General features: G+C 38.9%; 2 protein-coding genes across 2 annotated transcripts in view; both read right to left on the bottom strand.

The window, feature by feature from the left end:
* LOC110371698 (large ribosomal subunit protein P2) overlaps positions 1-17,397 on the bottom strand; it is a 148,182-nt gene that overhangs the window by 31,163 nt on the left and 99,622 nt on the right. The window lies entirely within an intron of this gene.
* LOC110371713 (glucose dehydrogenase [FAD, quinone]) lies at positions 229-9,977 on the bottom strand. The gene is made up of 10 exons (XM_021328080.3): positions 9,822-9,977; positions 4,764-4,884; positions 4,413-4,558; positions 3,916-4,174; positions 3,418-3,679; positions 2,942-3,177; positions 2,446-2,689; positions 1,630-1,894; positions 1,112-1,249; positions 229-852 (listed from the first exon to the last, which is right to left on the bottom strand). Exons 1-10 carry the CDS (start codon positions 9,969-9,971, stop codon positions 766-768), a joined length of 1,908 nt encoding a protein of 635 aa, XP_021183755.3. The 5' UTR covers positions 9,972-9,977; the 3' UTR covers positions 229-765.

The following is a 17,397-nucleotide window of genomic DNA, read 5'->3' as shown; positions in this document are numbered from 1 at the left end:
CTAGCACACTGGTGCAATTATTTTGTCTTCAAGTGTAGACTTAATTAACTGGACAGAATTAACATACAAATAAATACTAATTTGTACAGCAACGCATTGCGTTCACAAGTTATAATAAAACCTAAGTTATGTCACAGGATATAGTTACAACCAGAAAATACAATATTGCTATTGAAATAAATTAATTTTATATGTACTCTAGATTCCATTTCAGAAGGAAATGTTGGTTCTAGAATATTTCTTGGTCTAACAAATATTTACATAAATATATTTTAGTGAATTGCATGGAACAGAGAGACCTTATTTAAATTGAATGAGTTTACCTTATAAACATTTTCTCTACAATTTGCCTTTAACAACAAACAGTACAGAAAAGGTTCAAAAGGTAAGTAGTAACTGAACCTGTGACATGTTGAGAGCTTAACAGTTAAATATTTACACTATGTCTAGCCAACTAAACTACAGCAGTTTTGAGAACATATTAAAACATCTTAAATTCATACAGATTTCAATGTGAGAGAGATATGTAGGGAAAGTGGTAGGTAAGTCGGATATGTGAGGGGAAACGAGTGAAGAGAATGGCGGGGAAACGGATGGATGGAAAATAAACCAGGAAGGAAAAACGGAGGGGTTACAGCAATTTCCTTGGGCAATTGAGAGGGCCTAGAGGCATAGGCGGGACCAAAGGACAATCCACATGGAAAACTGTATCACTTTAAGATATAAAACACTTCTGTTGTGTGGTGGGGCATGAGAGGTGAGAGGTCACGGCCAGCGCTGCCACGTGGGTTGCGGCGCGTCGCTCGATTGCAACGTGTTGGTCAAACCGCCCTGCGACAGCGAGTATGATCCCTGCAAATAAGAGGACATTGATATAAAATCATGACATGTATGTGATCAGACTACACCAAAGCAAATCAGTTTTTCAACAACTTAAAGGATTTGATTATTCCAACATCTTGTTTTAGCCCACTCATTCCGTTGGTTGGCCGTTGTTTACCCCGGTTTAGCTTGTTGGCTTACCCACAACGCCTCTCAAAGATGCAATTGTGAGAGTTTAGTATGTATGTGTAGAGCCTGTATAAAGACCTGTAGGTACTAAATATCTCACCTGTGGTCCCAACCAGCGTTGTTTGATGAACTCGGCGGCTCTCTCGCCGATCATGATGACGGGCGCGTTGGTGTTACCCGACGTCACCGCTGGCATCACGCTCGCGTCAGCCACGCGGAGACGGTCTATGCCTTGCACCTGATAGGAAATAGATAAACGTAGTGGTAAGTCACTGTATTGTAGGTAACTGAGCACCGTTACCTAGGTCATATGTGATTTTTTGGCCAATTCTACTACCTATATAGATATAGAAAGCCCTATATTGCATCAAATATTGGAAAAAAGAGACTGAAAGCAACTGTCTACAGACTAACTATTCCAGTTCAACTCGCATGGTTTTCACGAACTACGACCCAAACATGTTATTCACGAACTTATCTTTAAAGTGCATAGAATATCTGTTTTAGCTTGCCTATTGTGGCCTGTTATAACGTTGTCGAAACAGCTACTGATTGTAATAGATAGAGTATCCCTTTGAACTACATTAGAAATAAGTAAGGTACATTCATAAATCATACCTGCAGCAAGTTATCAACGACAGCAGTGGGGTCTCCCCTGGGCCCCATCTTGCAGGAGCCCGCCTGATGGTTCTCCGGCGCCGTCTGCATCCTCACGGCGCACTCCCAGTAGGCGTCGCAGCCGAACTTGATCTTCTCACAGCCCTTCACCGGCGTCTTGTCCAAGGTCACTCCGTAGCGCTTCAGGGCTTTGGTCTCAGATAGCTTGATGGCAAACTTTATGCCTTCTACTAGAGTCTTTACGTCCTCTGGGTGGGTGAGGTAGCTGGAATTGTGGAAGAAGCTTGTAAATATAAGGTGACTACTTTTGTTCTTTTGTTTATCTTCTTAGTTTATAATGGAAGTTACATTTTGCAGTAGATAAGTGAAGGGCTTTAAAAATGCGTCTATCAAAAAAGGAATTTTACAACTTTGTAGTAAATTGGCACTAATAAGCACTTTTCTAATAGCGACAAATTGGTGGGTTAAGAAACAAAATATCTAATTTAGAAGTGGACACTATCTAGATACGTATAATATTGGTATTCGAACTAATCAAGGTTACGGCGCCTAAAAGCCCATTCCCTTTCGTTAATTCCAATGTACTTTATTTAATGTCTACTAAACCGATATTACGAAACTTTGGGACACAAAAATTTCAAAGTACCTATCTGTTTACCTTAAGATTACCTATACATGATTCCATTCCTACTATTGGTGGTTGTGGTCACAACATGGAGGGTTTTAGTTTTAGAACTGTTTCAAGGAGGTTTTAATTTTATAATAGACAACAAAGATTCCACAATTCAGGATATATACTCTTCAAAATATACTCACTTGGCATAAATCTTAGGATAAGCGAAGGGATCAGCAGAGGCGATCTCCAGTCGCCCCCTACTCTTCGGATGCAGCACGGTGGGTATGATCTGAATGGTCCGCGAGCCGTTGTCCAGGCGCTCCCCCACCATGCCCGTCTTCGCGCAGTCGGCTAAGAAGCCGCCGAAGAACAGCTGGATGTCCGGATTGTCTTCCTCAGGGTTAGAGTACTTGGTGTTTATGAAGCCCGTCACTTCTGATATGCCTGGGGTAGAAGACAACAAGTTAGGTTAATGGTGGATTTTTCGGATTTCATAGTTACAAACAGGATAGGATCTTTACCACAATAGGCAATTCTTCAGAATAGGCTTGAAAATGAAAAGTACCACATGAAAAATACTTATTGTTGAGTTGCCCTGAAAGGATCGTCACCTAGAAACGAATCTTTCTGTGGTGTTTCGATAGCAATAGATAGTCTTAAGAAGGAGTGTTGTAATATAATCTCATAAGTCCTCACCAGTCCCCGACATGAGTCCATCCCTGAACAGCAGGTACTCCATAGCCGTCGCCCAGTTGAGCGGCGTGGTGTTGTTGTCACTGACTCTGAAGTTGAGGAAGTGCGCCACGTGGTTGTGCAGGTTGCGCCCCACGCCCGGCAGCGCGTGCACCGGCCGCACTCCGACGCGGGTCAGCAGGGAAGGTTCACCCACGCCGCTGAGTTGCAGGATTTGAGGGGAAGCTACTGCTCCGGCGCTGGAGAACGAGATGATTCAAATGTATCTCTATAAAGTGCTACAAATCTGACGGAATTGTGCTTTCCTTTTTAAGGAGACTCGTTCTTCTACCACTTGCTTGAACTACAAGATATGGTATCAATGTTACTATTTATCAAAAATAAATACGATAGTCTTCTGTAATAAAACACAGAGGGCAGACTTTTGGAAGTTTAGTCTAAGTCGGTAAAATTAACTTTAGCTGGGCTATCATACATACCTCAAAATAATTTCATTATTAGCAAAAATGGTCTCAGTTCCGCCGAAGCTGTTCCTGACTTCCACAGCATAGGCCTGCCTGGTGGTCTGGTTGATGAGCACCCTGGTGACGGTAGCGTTCAGCATGATGTGCAGGTTGGCGCGGTGCTTAGCGGGACGCAGGAATGCGCGCGCGACGCTCAGTCGGGACCCGTTGCGGTTCGTCGTCTGGGCTATCGCGAAGCCCGTGTGGCGAATGCCGTTTAAGTCTCGCTGTTTGTAACCTGGAAATTACGAAGAAGTTTTTGTTATTCTTTCGTTCATTGTATGATCGATTTTACTTTTTAGTGTTGCTTCAATAATTTTCGGATGGTTGGACCAGAAAACGTTTATTTGCATAACTTATATTATAAAAGATAGAAAAATAGAAAAGGCTCAGCTCTGAGTTTGAGAAGATTTCTTCCCCTGTATTATACAGACATTCACTTTCTAAACACTGTTCTCTATTTTCGACACTCACCTAACTCTTCTCCAGCCTTAACCAAGCTATAACTGAGGGGCGGGTGATAGGGGAACTGCGCCACCGTCAGCGGTCCCCCCGTCCCGTGGTACATCCTGTCCATCTCTTTGAGCTGCTTGTTGTCCTCCGACTTGAGGAAGTAGGGCAGCACCTCGTCGTAGGACCAGCCCTCGTTGCCAGCAGCCGCCCAGTTGTCGTAGTCCTTGCGGGAGCCGCGGATGTACATCATGCCGTTCATCACTGAGGTACCACCCAGGACCTGGAAAAGAGGGATGATAGTGAGCTAGTTGATCGCTAAGTGCCTCAACACCACGCATTCTCAGGTTTTCTCACTAGAAATAGAGATTTTTTGCGTCTTCTCCCAGGGCGTCTTTTCTAACAGTTTTTTGTTCTTAGGACTAGGGAAAGTGCTGTTTTGGACATTTCGAGAATTTCTGTTTATATTGAATTCACTAGTTTTGAATGAAACCAAGTCAGTCGTCTATTTGTTAACCTACCTTTCCTCTAGGCCAGTAGCACTTGCGATCAGTTTCTCCGAGACAGGCAGCAGGCTCTGGCTCCGTCTGGTAGCCCCAGTCTATGCTGGACCCGATGAAGTTCAGGAACATCGATGGCACTTGAGCTCCCGTTGGTTCGTCAAAACCTGGAATATAATATAACATCTTTGACTCATCTTTGGAAGCTTGTGTTCCTAAATACAGTGACTAAAATACTTTTCCTCTCTTCTGAAAAACTTTGAAATATTTCTGTCTTCAAAAATTCTAATTTCATTAGCCTTGTTATCCAGATCGTTTCGTAGATCTCGTTGTAAACCAAATTAAATAGCAATTTAGAGAAGGAACACATACCTGCTTCTAACAGCAATACCCTCCACTCTGGTACTTCAGACAGTCTTGCGGCCACCACCGACCCTGCCGATCCCCCTCCCACTACTATGAAGTCGTACACTGAGTCCATGTGCCGACGAAACTGTGAAACAGAAAACCAACCAATCAGAAATAACCTTTTTGAACTATAAAACTTTATTCGTACTAAAAGACAAGATTGGCGCGTTGATACGCTCCATATTTGTTTGAGAATCCAATTATTGTGGTTAATAGAATGCAGTAAGTATGTGACACAATTGTTCTAAAACATTTGTGGCAAATGTTTTTTTTTATTTGGAGCAAGGACCATGATTTCTCAAGTTTGTAATTATCCCGAGAAACATGTTGTATTAAAACTCAAAAGTACTTTCTCCAAAACCAAGAGGATTTTACAAAAAAACATAAGTCACACTTTATCTGTCAAGTAATCAGCATGTTATTGATATTATCAAACATTTTACAGATTTGTATCTCAGTTTTTATTGCGGGCCTGTCAATTAGGTAATGTTGATGGGGAAACTGACCGCAGATCTGATGGGGAAGTGATTTCATTTTGGAGACCAGTTGCGGTCGTAATAAGCGGTGATGTCAGAGAAAGATGCAGTTGGACTAACTGCTGTTGCTGGGTGAAAATAACGTAAAAGTATGGCTGGTTTATTAGCAAATATCGCAGTTGATAAAGGAGTAAAATCATGATGATGATCAGGATGATGATAATAGCGGAGTAAAATCCATTTCACGAACGAAGTCCCGCAGACGCAGCGCTAGTGTCTATGCGATAGCTCAGTAAATACGTACAAAATATATAGTTCCACAATTTTCCGCGGGCCTTCTTTCGTGATTTTGCCCAAATATTTCGTCGGTTTAACGAAATTCATATAATGGTTAACAAAAGAACAATAGGCATTGTCGCAGAATACGAATTGTCAAAGAAGACTATTCTCATTAGGATCCTTAAGGCAAGTACATACTGGGCGCTCGGCGTTGCGTTGAGCGCGCGTTGGTCGCGTACACACACCGCGCTTAGCACGGCGTTCAACGAGCGTTAGTAGGGCGAACATACTTTTGGCTCAGTTCGAAAATGGACGTCGAAGAGATTGCTTGTGTGTGGCTCCTCTACCGTCGCTATAAAAGACGACGACAAAGACAAAGAGAATATTGGGTGCACCCTATACTGAGAGATAGACTGACGCATGGGTCGTTTGTTACATTATATCCAAAATTAAGACAATATGGACCTAAGTTCTTTAATTATTTAAGAATGTCTGTGAAATCATTTGATGAATTACTGAGTATTATAAAAACTGACATAACGTTTTTTAATCACTTTATTCTTATAATCGGGTCTTTCCATATCCCAGATCGCTGGTCGTTTTTGAATTTCATCTATAAACAAATCTGAATCGAAATGCTCGGTCTCCATTTTCGTCGTCCCGTGCGTCCACTCTACACGAAAGCGCGCGATCAAATGTACAACAAAATGGCGGCTCATGTATCTCGAAGCGCGCGGCTGACGCCCTCCCAACGCGCGTTTGAACGAAAATATCAAAGCGCGCGTCCGACGCGCGCTTCATCCGAAACGCGCGTTTGCATGTGTACACCTAAAGGCAAGTACATACTGGGCGCTCGGCGTTGCGTTGAGCGCGCGTTGGTCGCGTACACACAATGCGCTTAGCACGGCGTTCAACGAGCTTTAGTAGGGCGAACATACTTTTGGCTCAGTTCGAAAATGGACGTCGAAGAGATTGCTTGTGTGTGGCTCCTCTACCGTCGCTATAAAAGACGACGACAAAGACAAAGAGAATATTGGGTGCACCCTATACTGAGAGATAGACTGACGCATGGGTCGGCAACAGTTTCTTTTTCTCTAAACTATCTCCAGCGTCACAAAATATTTCTACAAGCTCCTCCCAATTACGTTTTTTAATCACTTTATTCTTATAATCGGGACTTTCCATATCCCAGATCGCTGGTCGTTTTTGAATTTCATCTATAAACAAATCTGAATCGAAATGCTCGGTCTCCATTTTCGTCGTCCCGTGCGTCCACTCTACACGAAAGCGCGCGATCAAATGTACAACAAAATGGCGGCTCATGTATCTCGAAGCGCGCGGCTGACGCCCTCCCAACGCGCGTTTGAACGAAAATATCGAAGCGCGCGTTCGACGCGCGCTTCATCCGAAACGCGCGTTTGCATGTGTACACCTAAATAAGAACTACTGGTTCTCAAAACGCGCGTTATCAAAGCGCGCGCTTCAAAACGCCTAATGTGTACTCGCTCTAAATAAGAACTACTGGTTCTCAAAACGCGCTTTATCAAAGCGCGCGCTGCAAAACGCCTAATGTGTACTCGCTCTTAAAGGACTGAATGACATTTTGCAGAGTGATCATTCTTTGCAGAAAAGTTAAATGTGATGAAAATCGAATGAATTCAGCAGAAACTAAAAGTTACTCATACAGTTGAGTGTGTCCACTGTGTCCAGTCTAGTATTATTAGTAGTGTTCATGTAAAAAATAGCTTAGATCGTAATTGATTGAATTCCGACCGAGAAAAAAATATGAACTACGTGCAGTACTGTACGTGATGCTGAACAAAGGCTGTTCATTAGTAAATACCTATAGTTAAAGGCTATATCCGTGAAAACTAAATATGGAACTAGATATGTTTGATAATAAAGATGTTTTTAAGACCTCTGTTACGAGTACTGATTGATTCCTTTATTCATATTGAAGCTCGATATGATATATCTGAATCAATAACATGTTCTCATTCTTTTTCCAATAAATAAGTATAAACAAATAAAGTTTCAAAGAGTTAAACACTGTCTGTCTGTGGCTTGCTTACTTAATATTCAACGCGACAACTAATAGCACCAATCTGTCATAATCTATCTTTATCTAAACTTTTATTACAAGACATAAGAAACCAAATATTCTTTCACTTCCTGATTTAAAAATTACTCGTTCACCTTTAGACCATATACGATATACTACATACATATAGTACCTACACATCTGGTTAGTTCTTACATAACAGCACACAGTTAAAATAACTTGAACTATTAGGCACGCCCTGTAAAAAGTGATCTAGCAAGTCAAAGTTAACCATAATTATGTAATTATATACTAGTCTTTTCCCACGGTTTCTTCCGCAACCAAAGGGTAATTTTGTAGTTAGTAGTCTAGCGTCCTGTGTCCTGTAGATCTACACCATCTAAGTCGGTTAAATCTTTTAAACAGAATGTCTTTTTCGAAAAAAAATTGTAGCGTTTTCTCTACTTCAAACCAAATCCTTAATTCTTCAAAACCTGTAAAATAATTGACTAACTTTCACAGTTTATTCAAAATCCAGTTAAGTTTAGGATTATTGTTACAAACGTATCTGATAATTGTACAAATATTGCTCATTTAATAATCATGTAAAAGTTAAACGTTGTTTTGACGTCAAGCAACCCCAACTAATCCATTTGATTAAACATTAGACCAGAAATTCATAACATGGCCCTTATCTTATCATTGACATCGAATATCCTGAATCAGTTCGACAGCCTTACTTCCTATGTGATTAATAATAAATTAATATTTCAGTTTGTACATTACTGACTGGCAAATTAGTCATGCAATTAATTAGGTTCTACGTCTAGTTTTTATCGTATTATTGCAAATCTTTGCCAATACACTTGATAACGGTCCCCAATCTTTCAAACGCGCTCTATTATTCTACTTGTCAGCTACCAGTGTGGCAGTATCTAGTATGGCTATTTAGCTAGCCAGCCTGTCCATATAGACAGTTAATAAACGATTTTCCAGCAGTCACATAATCACAGTGCAAACTGCATCTTTTTAAGTGGAAAATCTAAATGCGATCTACCTCCTCCGATTGTTGCATCCTCAATAAGTCGTAATATCTACTCATAATCCGATATTTACCAATATCATTGCGACTGTAATTTCTAAAAACAACAAACAAAACAAAGACGATAGAAAGTCATCGAGACACGACTTCGTGACTCTGAAACAAAATCTAATGATCTACTCAACTGCGGAAAAATTAAACGCAGATTATGACGAGAAAACTGATTCTATTGCTGGGAAAGCGATCGATACAAACGTTTTGTAACGCATTAGATAATATACAAAGTGGAATGAATTGTATGGAAAATGAAATGGAAGATGTAATACACACTTATTATAGGTTTGCAATTGAAAATTATGTACTTGTACTGTGAGCCTTTCTATTGACCATTGTAATTTATGTAATATGAGGTTAACATATAATGTACCGACCCCAAAAAAATATAATGTGATGAGATCAAGAAAATGATGATAAAAGCATACCTAGCCGAAAAGGTCTGCACAAAGTCGCCCTGAAGCAGAGCATGCGAGTTGTTCCTATTTGTATGATCCTAGTGACAGGCCTTTGTCCAGCAGTGGACATCTTCATTTGGAAAAGCATTACGTAAAAACTAAGTTACTACTATTATTCTTGATTCATCGAGTAATCAAGTTTTTTTGAACGCAGGTTGAGATCTCCGATCTATTCCATCGGCATGTACCTTACTATCACGGAAACAGTGATGCGTAGATAAGCAGGCAGCTGTCAAACACAGTGACAGCATGTGTCTGGTTCGGCCATTATGCAGTCACTCATTTTTTGTATGCTCGCTTTGTGTATCTTTCGTGAGAGATGAGGATCGCTGTTTTTGCTTTTGGATGGTAGTTTGCTCAACAGTAGATAATGGAAAGCGCCAGCTGATAACTATCTGCTGCTAAAGATTAAATTGATATTTACTTTAAACTTATTATGCTTCTTATTCATCACTAGCGAGCTTTCGTTAGTCAGCTCTTTACCTAAATATTTTTATTTAGTTAGAACTTGCTGGCGAAAACTGCATGACAATCTAGTTAGTTACTTTGCAAATTTCTATTTAAATTGTAATGGGTAACTAAGCTAAAAATTAATAACTTAGCACACAAAATTATTTCAACCCTCTCTTTGTAGTCCAGACCTAACACAATCTTCTGTAAAGGCTTACATACCTGTGCCCGTCCACAAGGGTCCTCCAGATCGCACTGGCTCCTGAGGAACACCTCGAGCAGCCCCATGAACAGCATGAAGGCGCCCCCGCCGCACGTGGCCGCCAGCGTGGGGCCCGGCTGCGACATCGGGCAGTCACAGGTCAGCGCCATCTGGGGAACAACACGAAAATTGGTTTCATTAAATAAGAATGGGTGGTGAACCAGTCTAACCAAGGGGTATTGGGTTGCCCGGGTAACTGGTTGAGGAGGTCAGATAGGGCAGTCGCTCCTTGTAAAGCACTGGTACCTACTTACTGTCCCTACTCCGCTACATCCGGTTAGTGGGTAAGCCGACCCCAACATAGTTGGGAAAAAGATTACCATTGGATGCTGATGCTTGGGAACTCTAGGGGCAGTGGAAGTTAGCCCTGAGGGAATATATAAGTGATTTGAAGTCGTTATGAAAAGCATAGGCTTTAAAAAACTGCATAAATAAGTACAATTTGTAGGTAGGTATGTACAATTTGTATGTCTATTTAAAAAGTAGACTATAATGTCACCATTTTGTATCCAGATTGCAAGTTAATAACAACTTACATTTTGAACATTTCAGTAAGCTTTACTAAACTACGGTTATCATAATAAAAACTTAAAAGTTTTTTTTGACAGGTCAGAGACTAGTGGTTTTATCTAGTAAAAGAAAAGTTGTTTTTGTTTGCGCATGATTAAACAAGTAATACTCGTTGCGCTTACGCTACTGTTGTCATTGTTTGTTTGTTAAGTTGTTGCATAACTACTAAATTAAGTTACCACTATCACGATTGACATTGATAGGTACTTTATCTATGAATGAATGTTCTAAATCAGTGTTTCTAATTATTAATTTCGTTAAAGTTGTGATCGCGGTGGCATCAAGGAGTCCATATTGTGCGGACTACATTCGATTAGTACCTATATTAATGTCGATGTTACTTATACACATATAAGCTTTTGGAATTCTATGCATCCAAAATGACCTAAAGGTCCACCAAATTGCAATATAATTAACCCCAACTCAACATCGTTAACCTTTAATTAAAGTTTTCGCAATAAGCGCGAACTAATCACGCGTCATCGAATGCGCGTGCGCCGGTCAAAGCGCCACAAGGTCGCGCGCAATCCCCGCGGGCAATGTCAGGTACAGTCGCGAAGTCAGGTGTCACATCGATCAGGTTTGTGGCTTTTGTGTGTCACTGTACTGTTGCAGGTAAGATATACCACGGATTAAGGTGATTGCGTAGCGTAGATTTTAAAACAGATTGATTAAGTATGAGTGTGGGTGGTAGTTTTTTTTTGACATTTTTGACAGGCTGTTCTAATTTTTAAGCGTTCATAATACGGTAACACAAAAGGAATCAGATAATTTAATTGTAAGAAAATAATGAAAACAAGAATACTGTTTCCAAATAGCAAAACTGTACGTACATATTGAATGGAATGATAGTAACTTAGTCAACATTTCCTTTCAAAGTATAATAAAGTCGCGTAAATGCAACTTTTCCAAAAATTGTTCCCAATAATATATATATTACTGGTATCAGCTCAATTTGTAGCGTAGCTGGCGTTCGGAATAGCTGGAACACAACCTTTGCGGGGATATCATGAGAAATGTGAACGAAACCATAGCGTGTTCTAATTTTACCTCTAACGCCATCTATCGAGCGCGGTGGCAAACGTGTCACGTCACAGGAATGTAGGAGGGATGCTGAAAATATGTCATTTAAAATAATCAACTTGTACCATGCTCTGGTACATAAAGGGCTCCAGAAGGAACATGGTGGGTTTTAGTCAGTATGAGTCTGACACTTCTTCACGCTGCACCCACAACGAGAGGGGTCATTTCGTGATTTCCCAAGACAAAAATAAATAGGTACTTTACGGAAAATGCATAGTAATACGTACCTACTTAGTTTCCTTTTCCTATTTTCTAGTATTCGCGAGAGCGCCATTCTGACGACTTTTTGTCTCGATAGATAATTTGCATGCAGTAAAACATTCTAGCCTCGCAGCTGCTTTATCGTTAAAGCTCAAATAAGAAGACCTACATATTATACCTATCAATGTTTATTACCAGAAGTTAAATAAACCTTAATAAAAAAAACTAAAACCATTTTCAAACAGCATTACTGTACCTGATGAATGCAATGATCAAATGATACCTAATAACTTAGACAGTATTTCAAAGTATAATAAAGTCGCTAAAATGCAACTTTTCCAAAAAATATACCGAATAATATATATATTACTGGTCAGCGCATTGAGTCTGCAACGTAGTCGACTTTCGGAAGGGGATATCATGAGAAATGTGAACAAAACCATAGCGTGTTCTAATTTTACCTCTAACGCCATCTATCGAGCGCGGGGGCAAACGTGCCACCTCACAGGAATGAAGGAAAGATGTTGAAAATATTCAATTAAAGATGACTGATTGCCTTGATTATTTAGTAAGTTATACTCACATAAGTAGACCGATATATTAATCACTGTTTCTTTACAGAAAGGAATCACTAATAAAATACACTGTTTTCAAAACGACATAATCATGTCAATATTATAGGTACTTACTACTTAGTAAGTAGTTCAAAGTATATAAAGTTGCTGAATAGCAACTTTTCCAAAAAAATTACCTAATAATATATATATATTACCGGTCGGTATCGCATTAGTGGTTTAGGTCCAGCCGGCTCACACTGCGGGGATGTCATGACGATTGTGAACGAAACCATAGCGTGTTCTAATTTTACCTCTAACGCCATCTATCGACCGTGGTGGCTATCGTGCCACGTCACTGGAATGAAGAAAAGATGTTGAAAATATTCAATTAAAGATGTCTTATTGCCTTGATTATTTAGTAAGTTATACTCACATAAATAAACCGATATATTAATCACTGTTTCTTTACAGAAAGGAAACGATCTCTAATAAAATACACTGTTTTCAAAACGACATACTCATGTCAATATTATAGGTACTTACTACTTCTTACGTATATCTTTCTTACTTATTATATTATAAATGTGAAAGTTTGTGAGAATGTATGGATGTATGTTTGTTATTCAATCACGCAAAAACGGCTGGACCGATTTGATTGAAATTTGGTATGTAGAAAGGTGATACCCTGGATTAACACATAGGCTACTATTTATCAACACACCACGCGGGCGAAGCCGCTGGCGGAAGCTAGTAGTAAATAGTTCAAAGTATATAAAGTTGCTGAATCGCAACTTTTCCAAAAAATGTACCCAATAATATATATATATTACCGGTATCGCACATAGCCGTTTAGGTCTAGCCGGCTCACACTGCGGGGATGTCATGACGATTGTGAACGAAACCATAGCGACTTCTAATTTTACCTCTAACGCCATCTATCGAGCGCGGGGGCAAACGTGCCACCTCACAGGAATGTAGGGAGGACTCTGAAAAATATATTCCATTGCCCTGGTACATAAGGAAAAGATGATTGACGGTTAAAGGCTCGAGCAGACCGGATGCGTATGCGTAACCACGCGCGTAGTCACGCGCGTAGTTACGGCGTAACCATGAGTTGTAATGTATGGAAATGTATGAGACAGGCCACACCGCTTGCGTAACGTAGACACGCGCGTCGTTACGCAAGCGGTGTGGCCTGTCTCATACATTTCCATACATTACAACTCATGGTTACGCCGTAACTACGCGCGTGACTACGCGCGTGGTTACGCATACGCATCCGGTCTGCTCGAGCCTTTAAGCATAGTAATGACGCTGGTTTTCAACTGGACCTATGAGGAGTTGCGGGTGTCAATCGATATGAAATAATTAATGCTCTAGAGAGAAAAATAAATAAAACTACGAAAATACTAAATAAAAAAAAAATTGGCACAAAAAATATATAAAAAGGTGGAGGCAGACAAAATTACCTAATTCATACCTGCGGAGGTATCGCTCTGCGACAGTTTTTTTTTTCCGCTAAGCGTACCCACAACACTCAGATCATAGAAATAGCCACAACACAATATGTATACAATCGATGATCTATCTACACAGGACACACGTAAGATGAACTGTTTAATCTTAAACATCAATAACTAGACCTCCATTATTATTAACATAAAATTTTAAATAGAATTTTCAAAGTATATTAAGTTGCTTCAACGCAACTATTTCAAAAATTCTTCATGTCATTATTATATGGTTTCAATGTTGTCTCGGTACCTCTGCGGGACTGTCATTCTGATTGTGAACGAAACCATAGCGACTTCTAATTTTACCCCTAACGCCATCTATCGAGCGCGGAGGCAAACGTACCATGTTACACGTAACATAACAGTACTGAATGAAAGTAAATACATAAATGAATATATTCTAGCAATAATACAGCATTCTTAATATATTTTTTTATTTATGGCAATATATTTTATTATTTTTTTTGAAGAAAATCGATCGAAAAATAAAACCGACTTCCAAAAACACTAAAAAAAAAACTAATTTTAGGTTCATCGGCCTAGAAGTCGGTGTCTTAAGGATGTCCCTGAATTTTGCGAAATTAAAATAAATGTTATTCTCATTAACCAATTGAATAAATTGAACTGAAATGACTAATAAACATGAGCACATCCGTTGTCGCAGACAGGTAAATCGCACTAATTAGTCAACTAATCAATTAAACTAAATAAATTAGTCGATTACCAATGTGTCAGGATGTGAGCGATTTACATCGCGTTAAAACTTATCGTTGAATGTATCAAAATCTTAGATAAACTAATAAAGAATTGAGTATTGAGTAAGATGTTGGATAGATGATGGATTTTGAAATTAAAATAAAGTTCTAGGTTGTAGAATTTGTTTATTTTAGGGTACTTACCTACTTATAAAATACTAGCCGTTTTCCCGCGGTTTCAACCGCATCCCGTGCGAGCTGCTGCCCGCACCGGGATAAAATATAGCCTATGTTACTCGCAGATAATATAGCTTTCTAATGGTGAAAGAATATTTAAAATCGGTCCAGTAGTTTTCGAGTTTATCCATTACAACCAAACAAACAAAGTTTTCCTCTTTATTATATTAGTATAGATCTAGACACGTCTATCCTCATTAAAATCCTCACAAATACCTGGTTGCAAACTTGATAGTTTGAATTGAATATAATTATTTATAAAAATTAAAAGTTAATCAACTATTACTAATAACTTCGATAAATCAATCAATATTTCTTCGCAGCTCAAATATAAACAAAGTCACGAAATTGTTCTAGTTACATTATAAACTGCCCAATCATAAAGCTGAGTGTACATGAGCCCAGTTACCGGATTATCCACGGTCATGCACGCAGTGTGTAATGGCCTAATAATTTATTTCTTACAGATTGCTCTTACGTAAATGTAGTTTTGACCCCGTCAATTTATTGCAAATCAAACTTATTATTTAATAGGTATCATGTTATGTATACATACCTGCTATAGATTAGACTAGATTAAATAAAACATAATATTATTATTTTTTTTTCACCGATTCTACTGAATCGATTTGAAAAATTCTTTCATTGCTGGGAAGCTACTCTACCAGCGCGTAAAATAGGCTATATTTTATTAGGGGCCGGGGAGTAGTCTCCACGGATACGGTTAAAACCTTCGGAAACAAGGAGTAACTAATAAAAATAACTTAATTTAGTAGGATAATCACGAACTTCTGAAAAGTTATGTTTAAAATGGTAAAATTAAATATTATCTAAGGTATCTCTCAGTTCTGCCGGGGCTGCGGATTGGTCGAAAGAGATACCGCGGCCCTGGTACATAAAAGGCCTATGACGGAACACGACGGTTTTTAGTCAATAAGATTCTGACACTCCCTCACCGCTGCTAACCCACAGCGGGAGGGGTCATTTGATGATTTTTAACGTCGTTAAAAAAAAGGTAAGTATCTCTCAGTTATAAATAAAGTGCTTTGTAATAAAATAAACTATAACAATGAATTGTTTCCGGATTAAAAGTGAACAGTAATGGAATATTGTTAAGTAATAATATTTATGGTCATGTAATTGGGAATAGTTCTTTGTTTCCTATAAGCTGCGAATTAACAATCATTTATCTAATAAGGAAACCATAACGAGAAGCAACTTACACATTTTTACATAAAAACAAAGACATAAGCATTTTTGATAAACCGAAACTATAACACCCATTTTAATGTCCACTACATAAACTAATCAAATTGTAAAAAAAATCATAAACACTTTGTGGCAGTCGGGTAAAATTGTCATTACTCCATCCATTGTGCTTCATCTGATATGTCTCTTCCATACCTCGGGACTACAGAGTCCCGAGTCCCATGCTTCACTCCGGCAGGCCAGTGATGGGGGACAGTATACTCTCCCTGGAGCACTCGGTATATATAGCCCAGCGGGGTCGCTACTCCCCGTCATCCGCCTCAGATGTCCATCTGATATTTTTACAGATTTTCAAATTAATATAATTCCGATTATATTAATATAATGCTTAACTTGAATAACAAAAGCGATCACCTATTAGCCTAACCTAATCATAATTACCATCAGCCATATCTCCTTAGTACACCATCAGATTAACCTTTAACGGGAGGTTAACTGCCAGATAACGTCTAAGGTAACATACACCTTTGTGTGTGACCTTATGCCAATGTTTCAGGTCAAAAGTGCGTAAGTATTGTATTGTATGAACAAAACCTTTAATGGGTTATTGTGAATTAAGATTAGATACCTAGTTGTTTGTAAGTATTTATTTGTTGTTATTATGTAATACATATACTATTTTAAATTCTGTACTTGATATTATAAAACTGAGTTTATTTTAACGTGTTTCTCAGAAACTATGGGGCCGATTTGAAGATCGATTTTAGGCCTCTGTACACCGACAGTACCTATAAACAAGAGTTATCTCAAAACAAGTGTCGGTGAAAATCGGTCTTATTCAGTAAAATTTAGAAACTCCCTCATCTGATTATACATACCCCATTAAAAACCAAGTTTTCAAACATTGCTACTTAAACTTACCTAACATGCTCTGCATATTCAAATTTCTCACTCACCCTTGACCATAACCTGGCAATACCTGTCACAGATAAACCAACAAACCAGATGGTACACCCAACTGATGTCTTAGTGTCGCAAGTTAAGCAAAAATTGTGGTCCAGCGACCCCATCGTGTGTCGTAATGTACTTAGCGTCAATTAAGGTAAGAACTCGCAATCAGGAAAATTCACCTGTGTTGCTTCATATGTATAAATAAACTAGATTACTAGGCACGCTGTCAGGCCTCAGGGTTCTGTAGTTAAATAGAAGAAATTGATTGACAAATTGTAGCTTATATAATTCGTATGTTTTATATAGAAAATCAAATGATACGTAAACGGGTGAAATATTTAACATTTAAGTATTCTATTAGTTATAAGTACCCATTTTCACAACCAAAACTTAAACATCGGTTTAACGAGAAGCAGCTAATTCTAATAAATTAAATACTTTTTAAATATCTCCAATTGTTGAAGATAAATATTTTGTATGAACTGAACTTAATAATGCTTGAGCTTGGTTTTAAACGAC

The sequence above is a fragment of the Helicoverpa armigera genome, chromosome 22, assembly GCF_030705265.1.
Source record: "Helicoverpa armigera isolate CAAS_96S chromosome 22, ASM3070526v1, whole genome shotgun sequence".
NCBI classification, from domain to species: domain Eukaryota; kingdom Metazoa; phylum Arthropoda; class Insecta; order Lepidoptera; family Noctuidae; genus Helicoverpa; species Helicoverpa armigera.
This window is presented reverse-complemented; position numbering and strand designations above follow the sequence as displayed.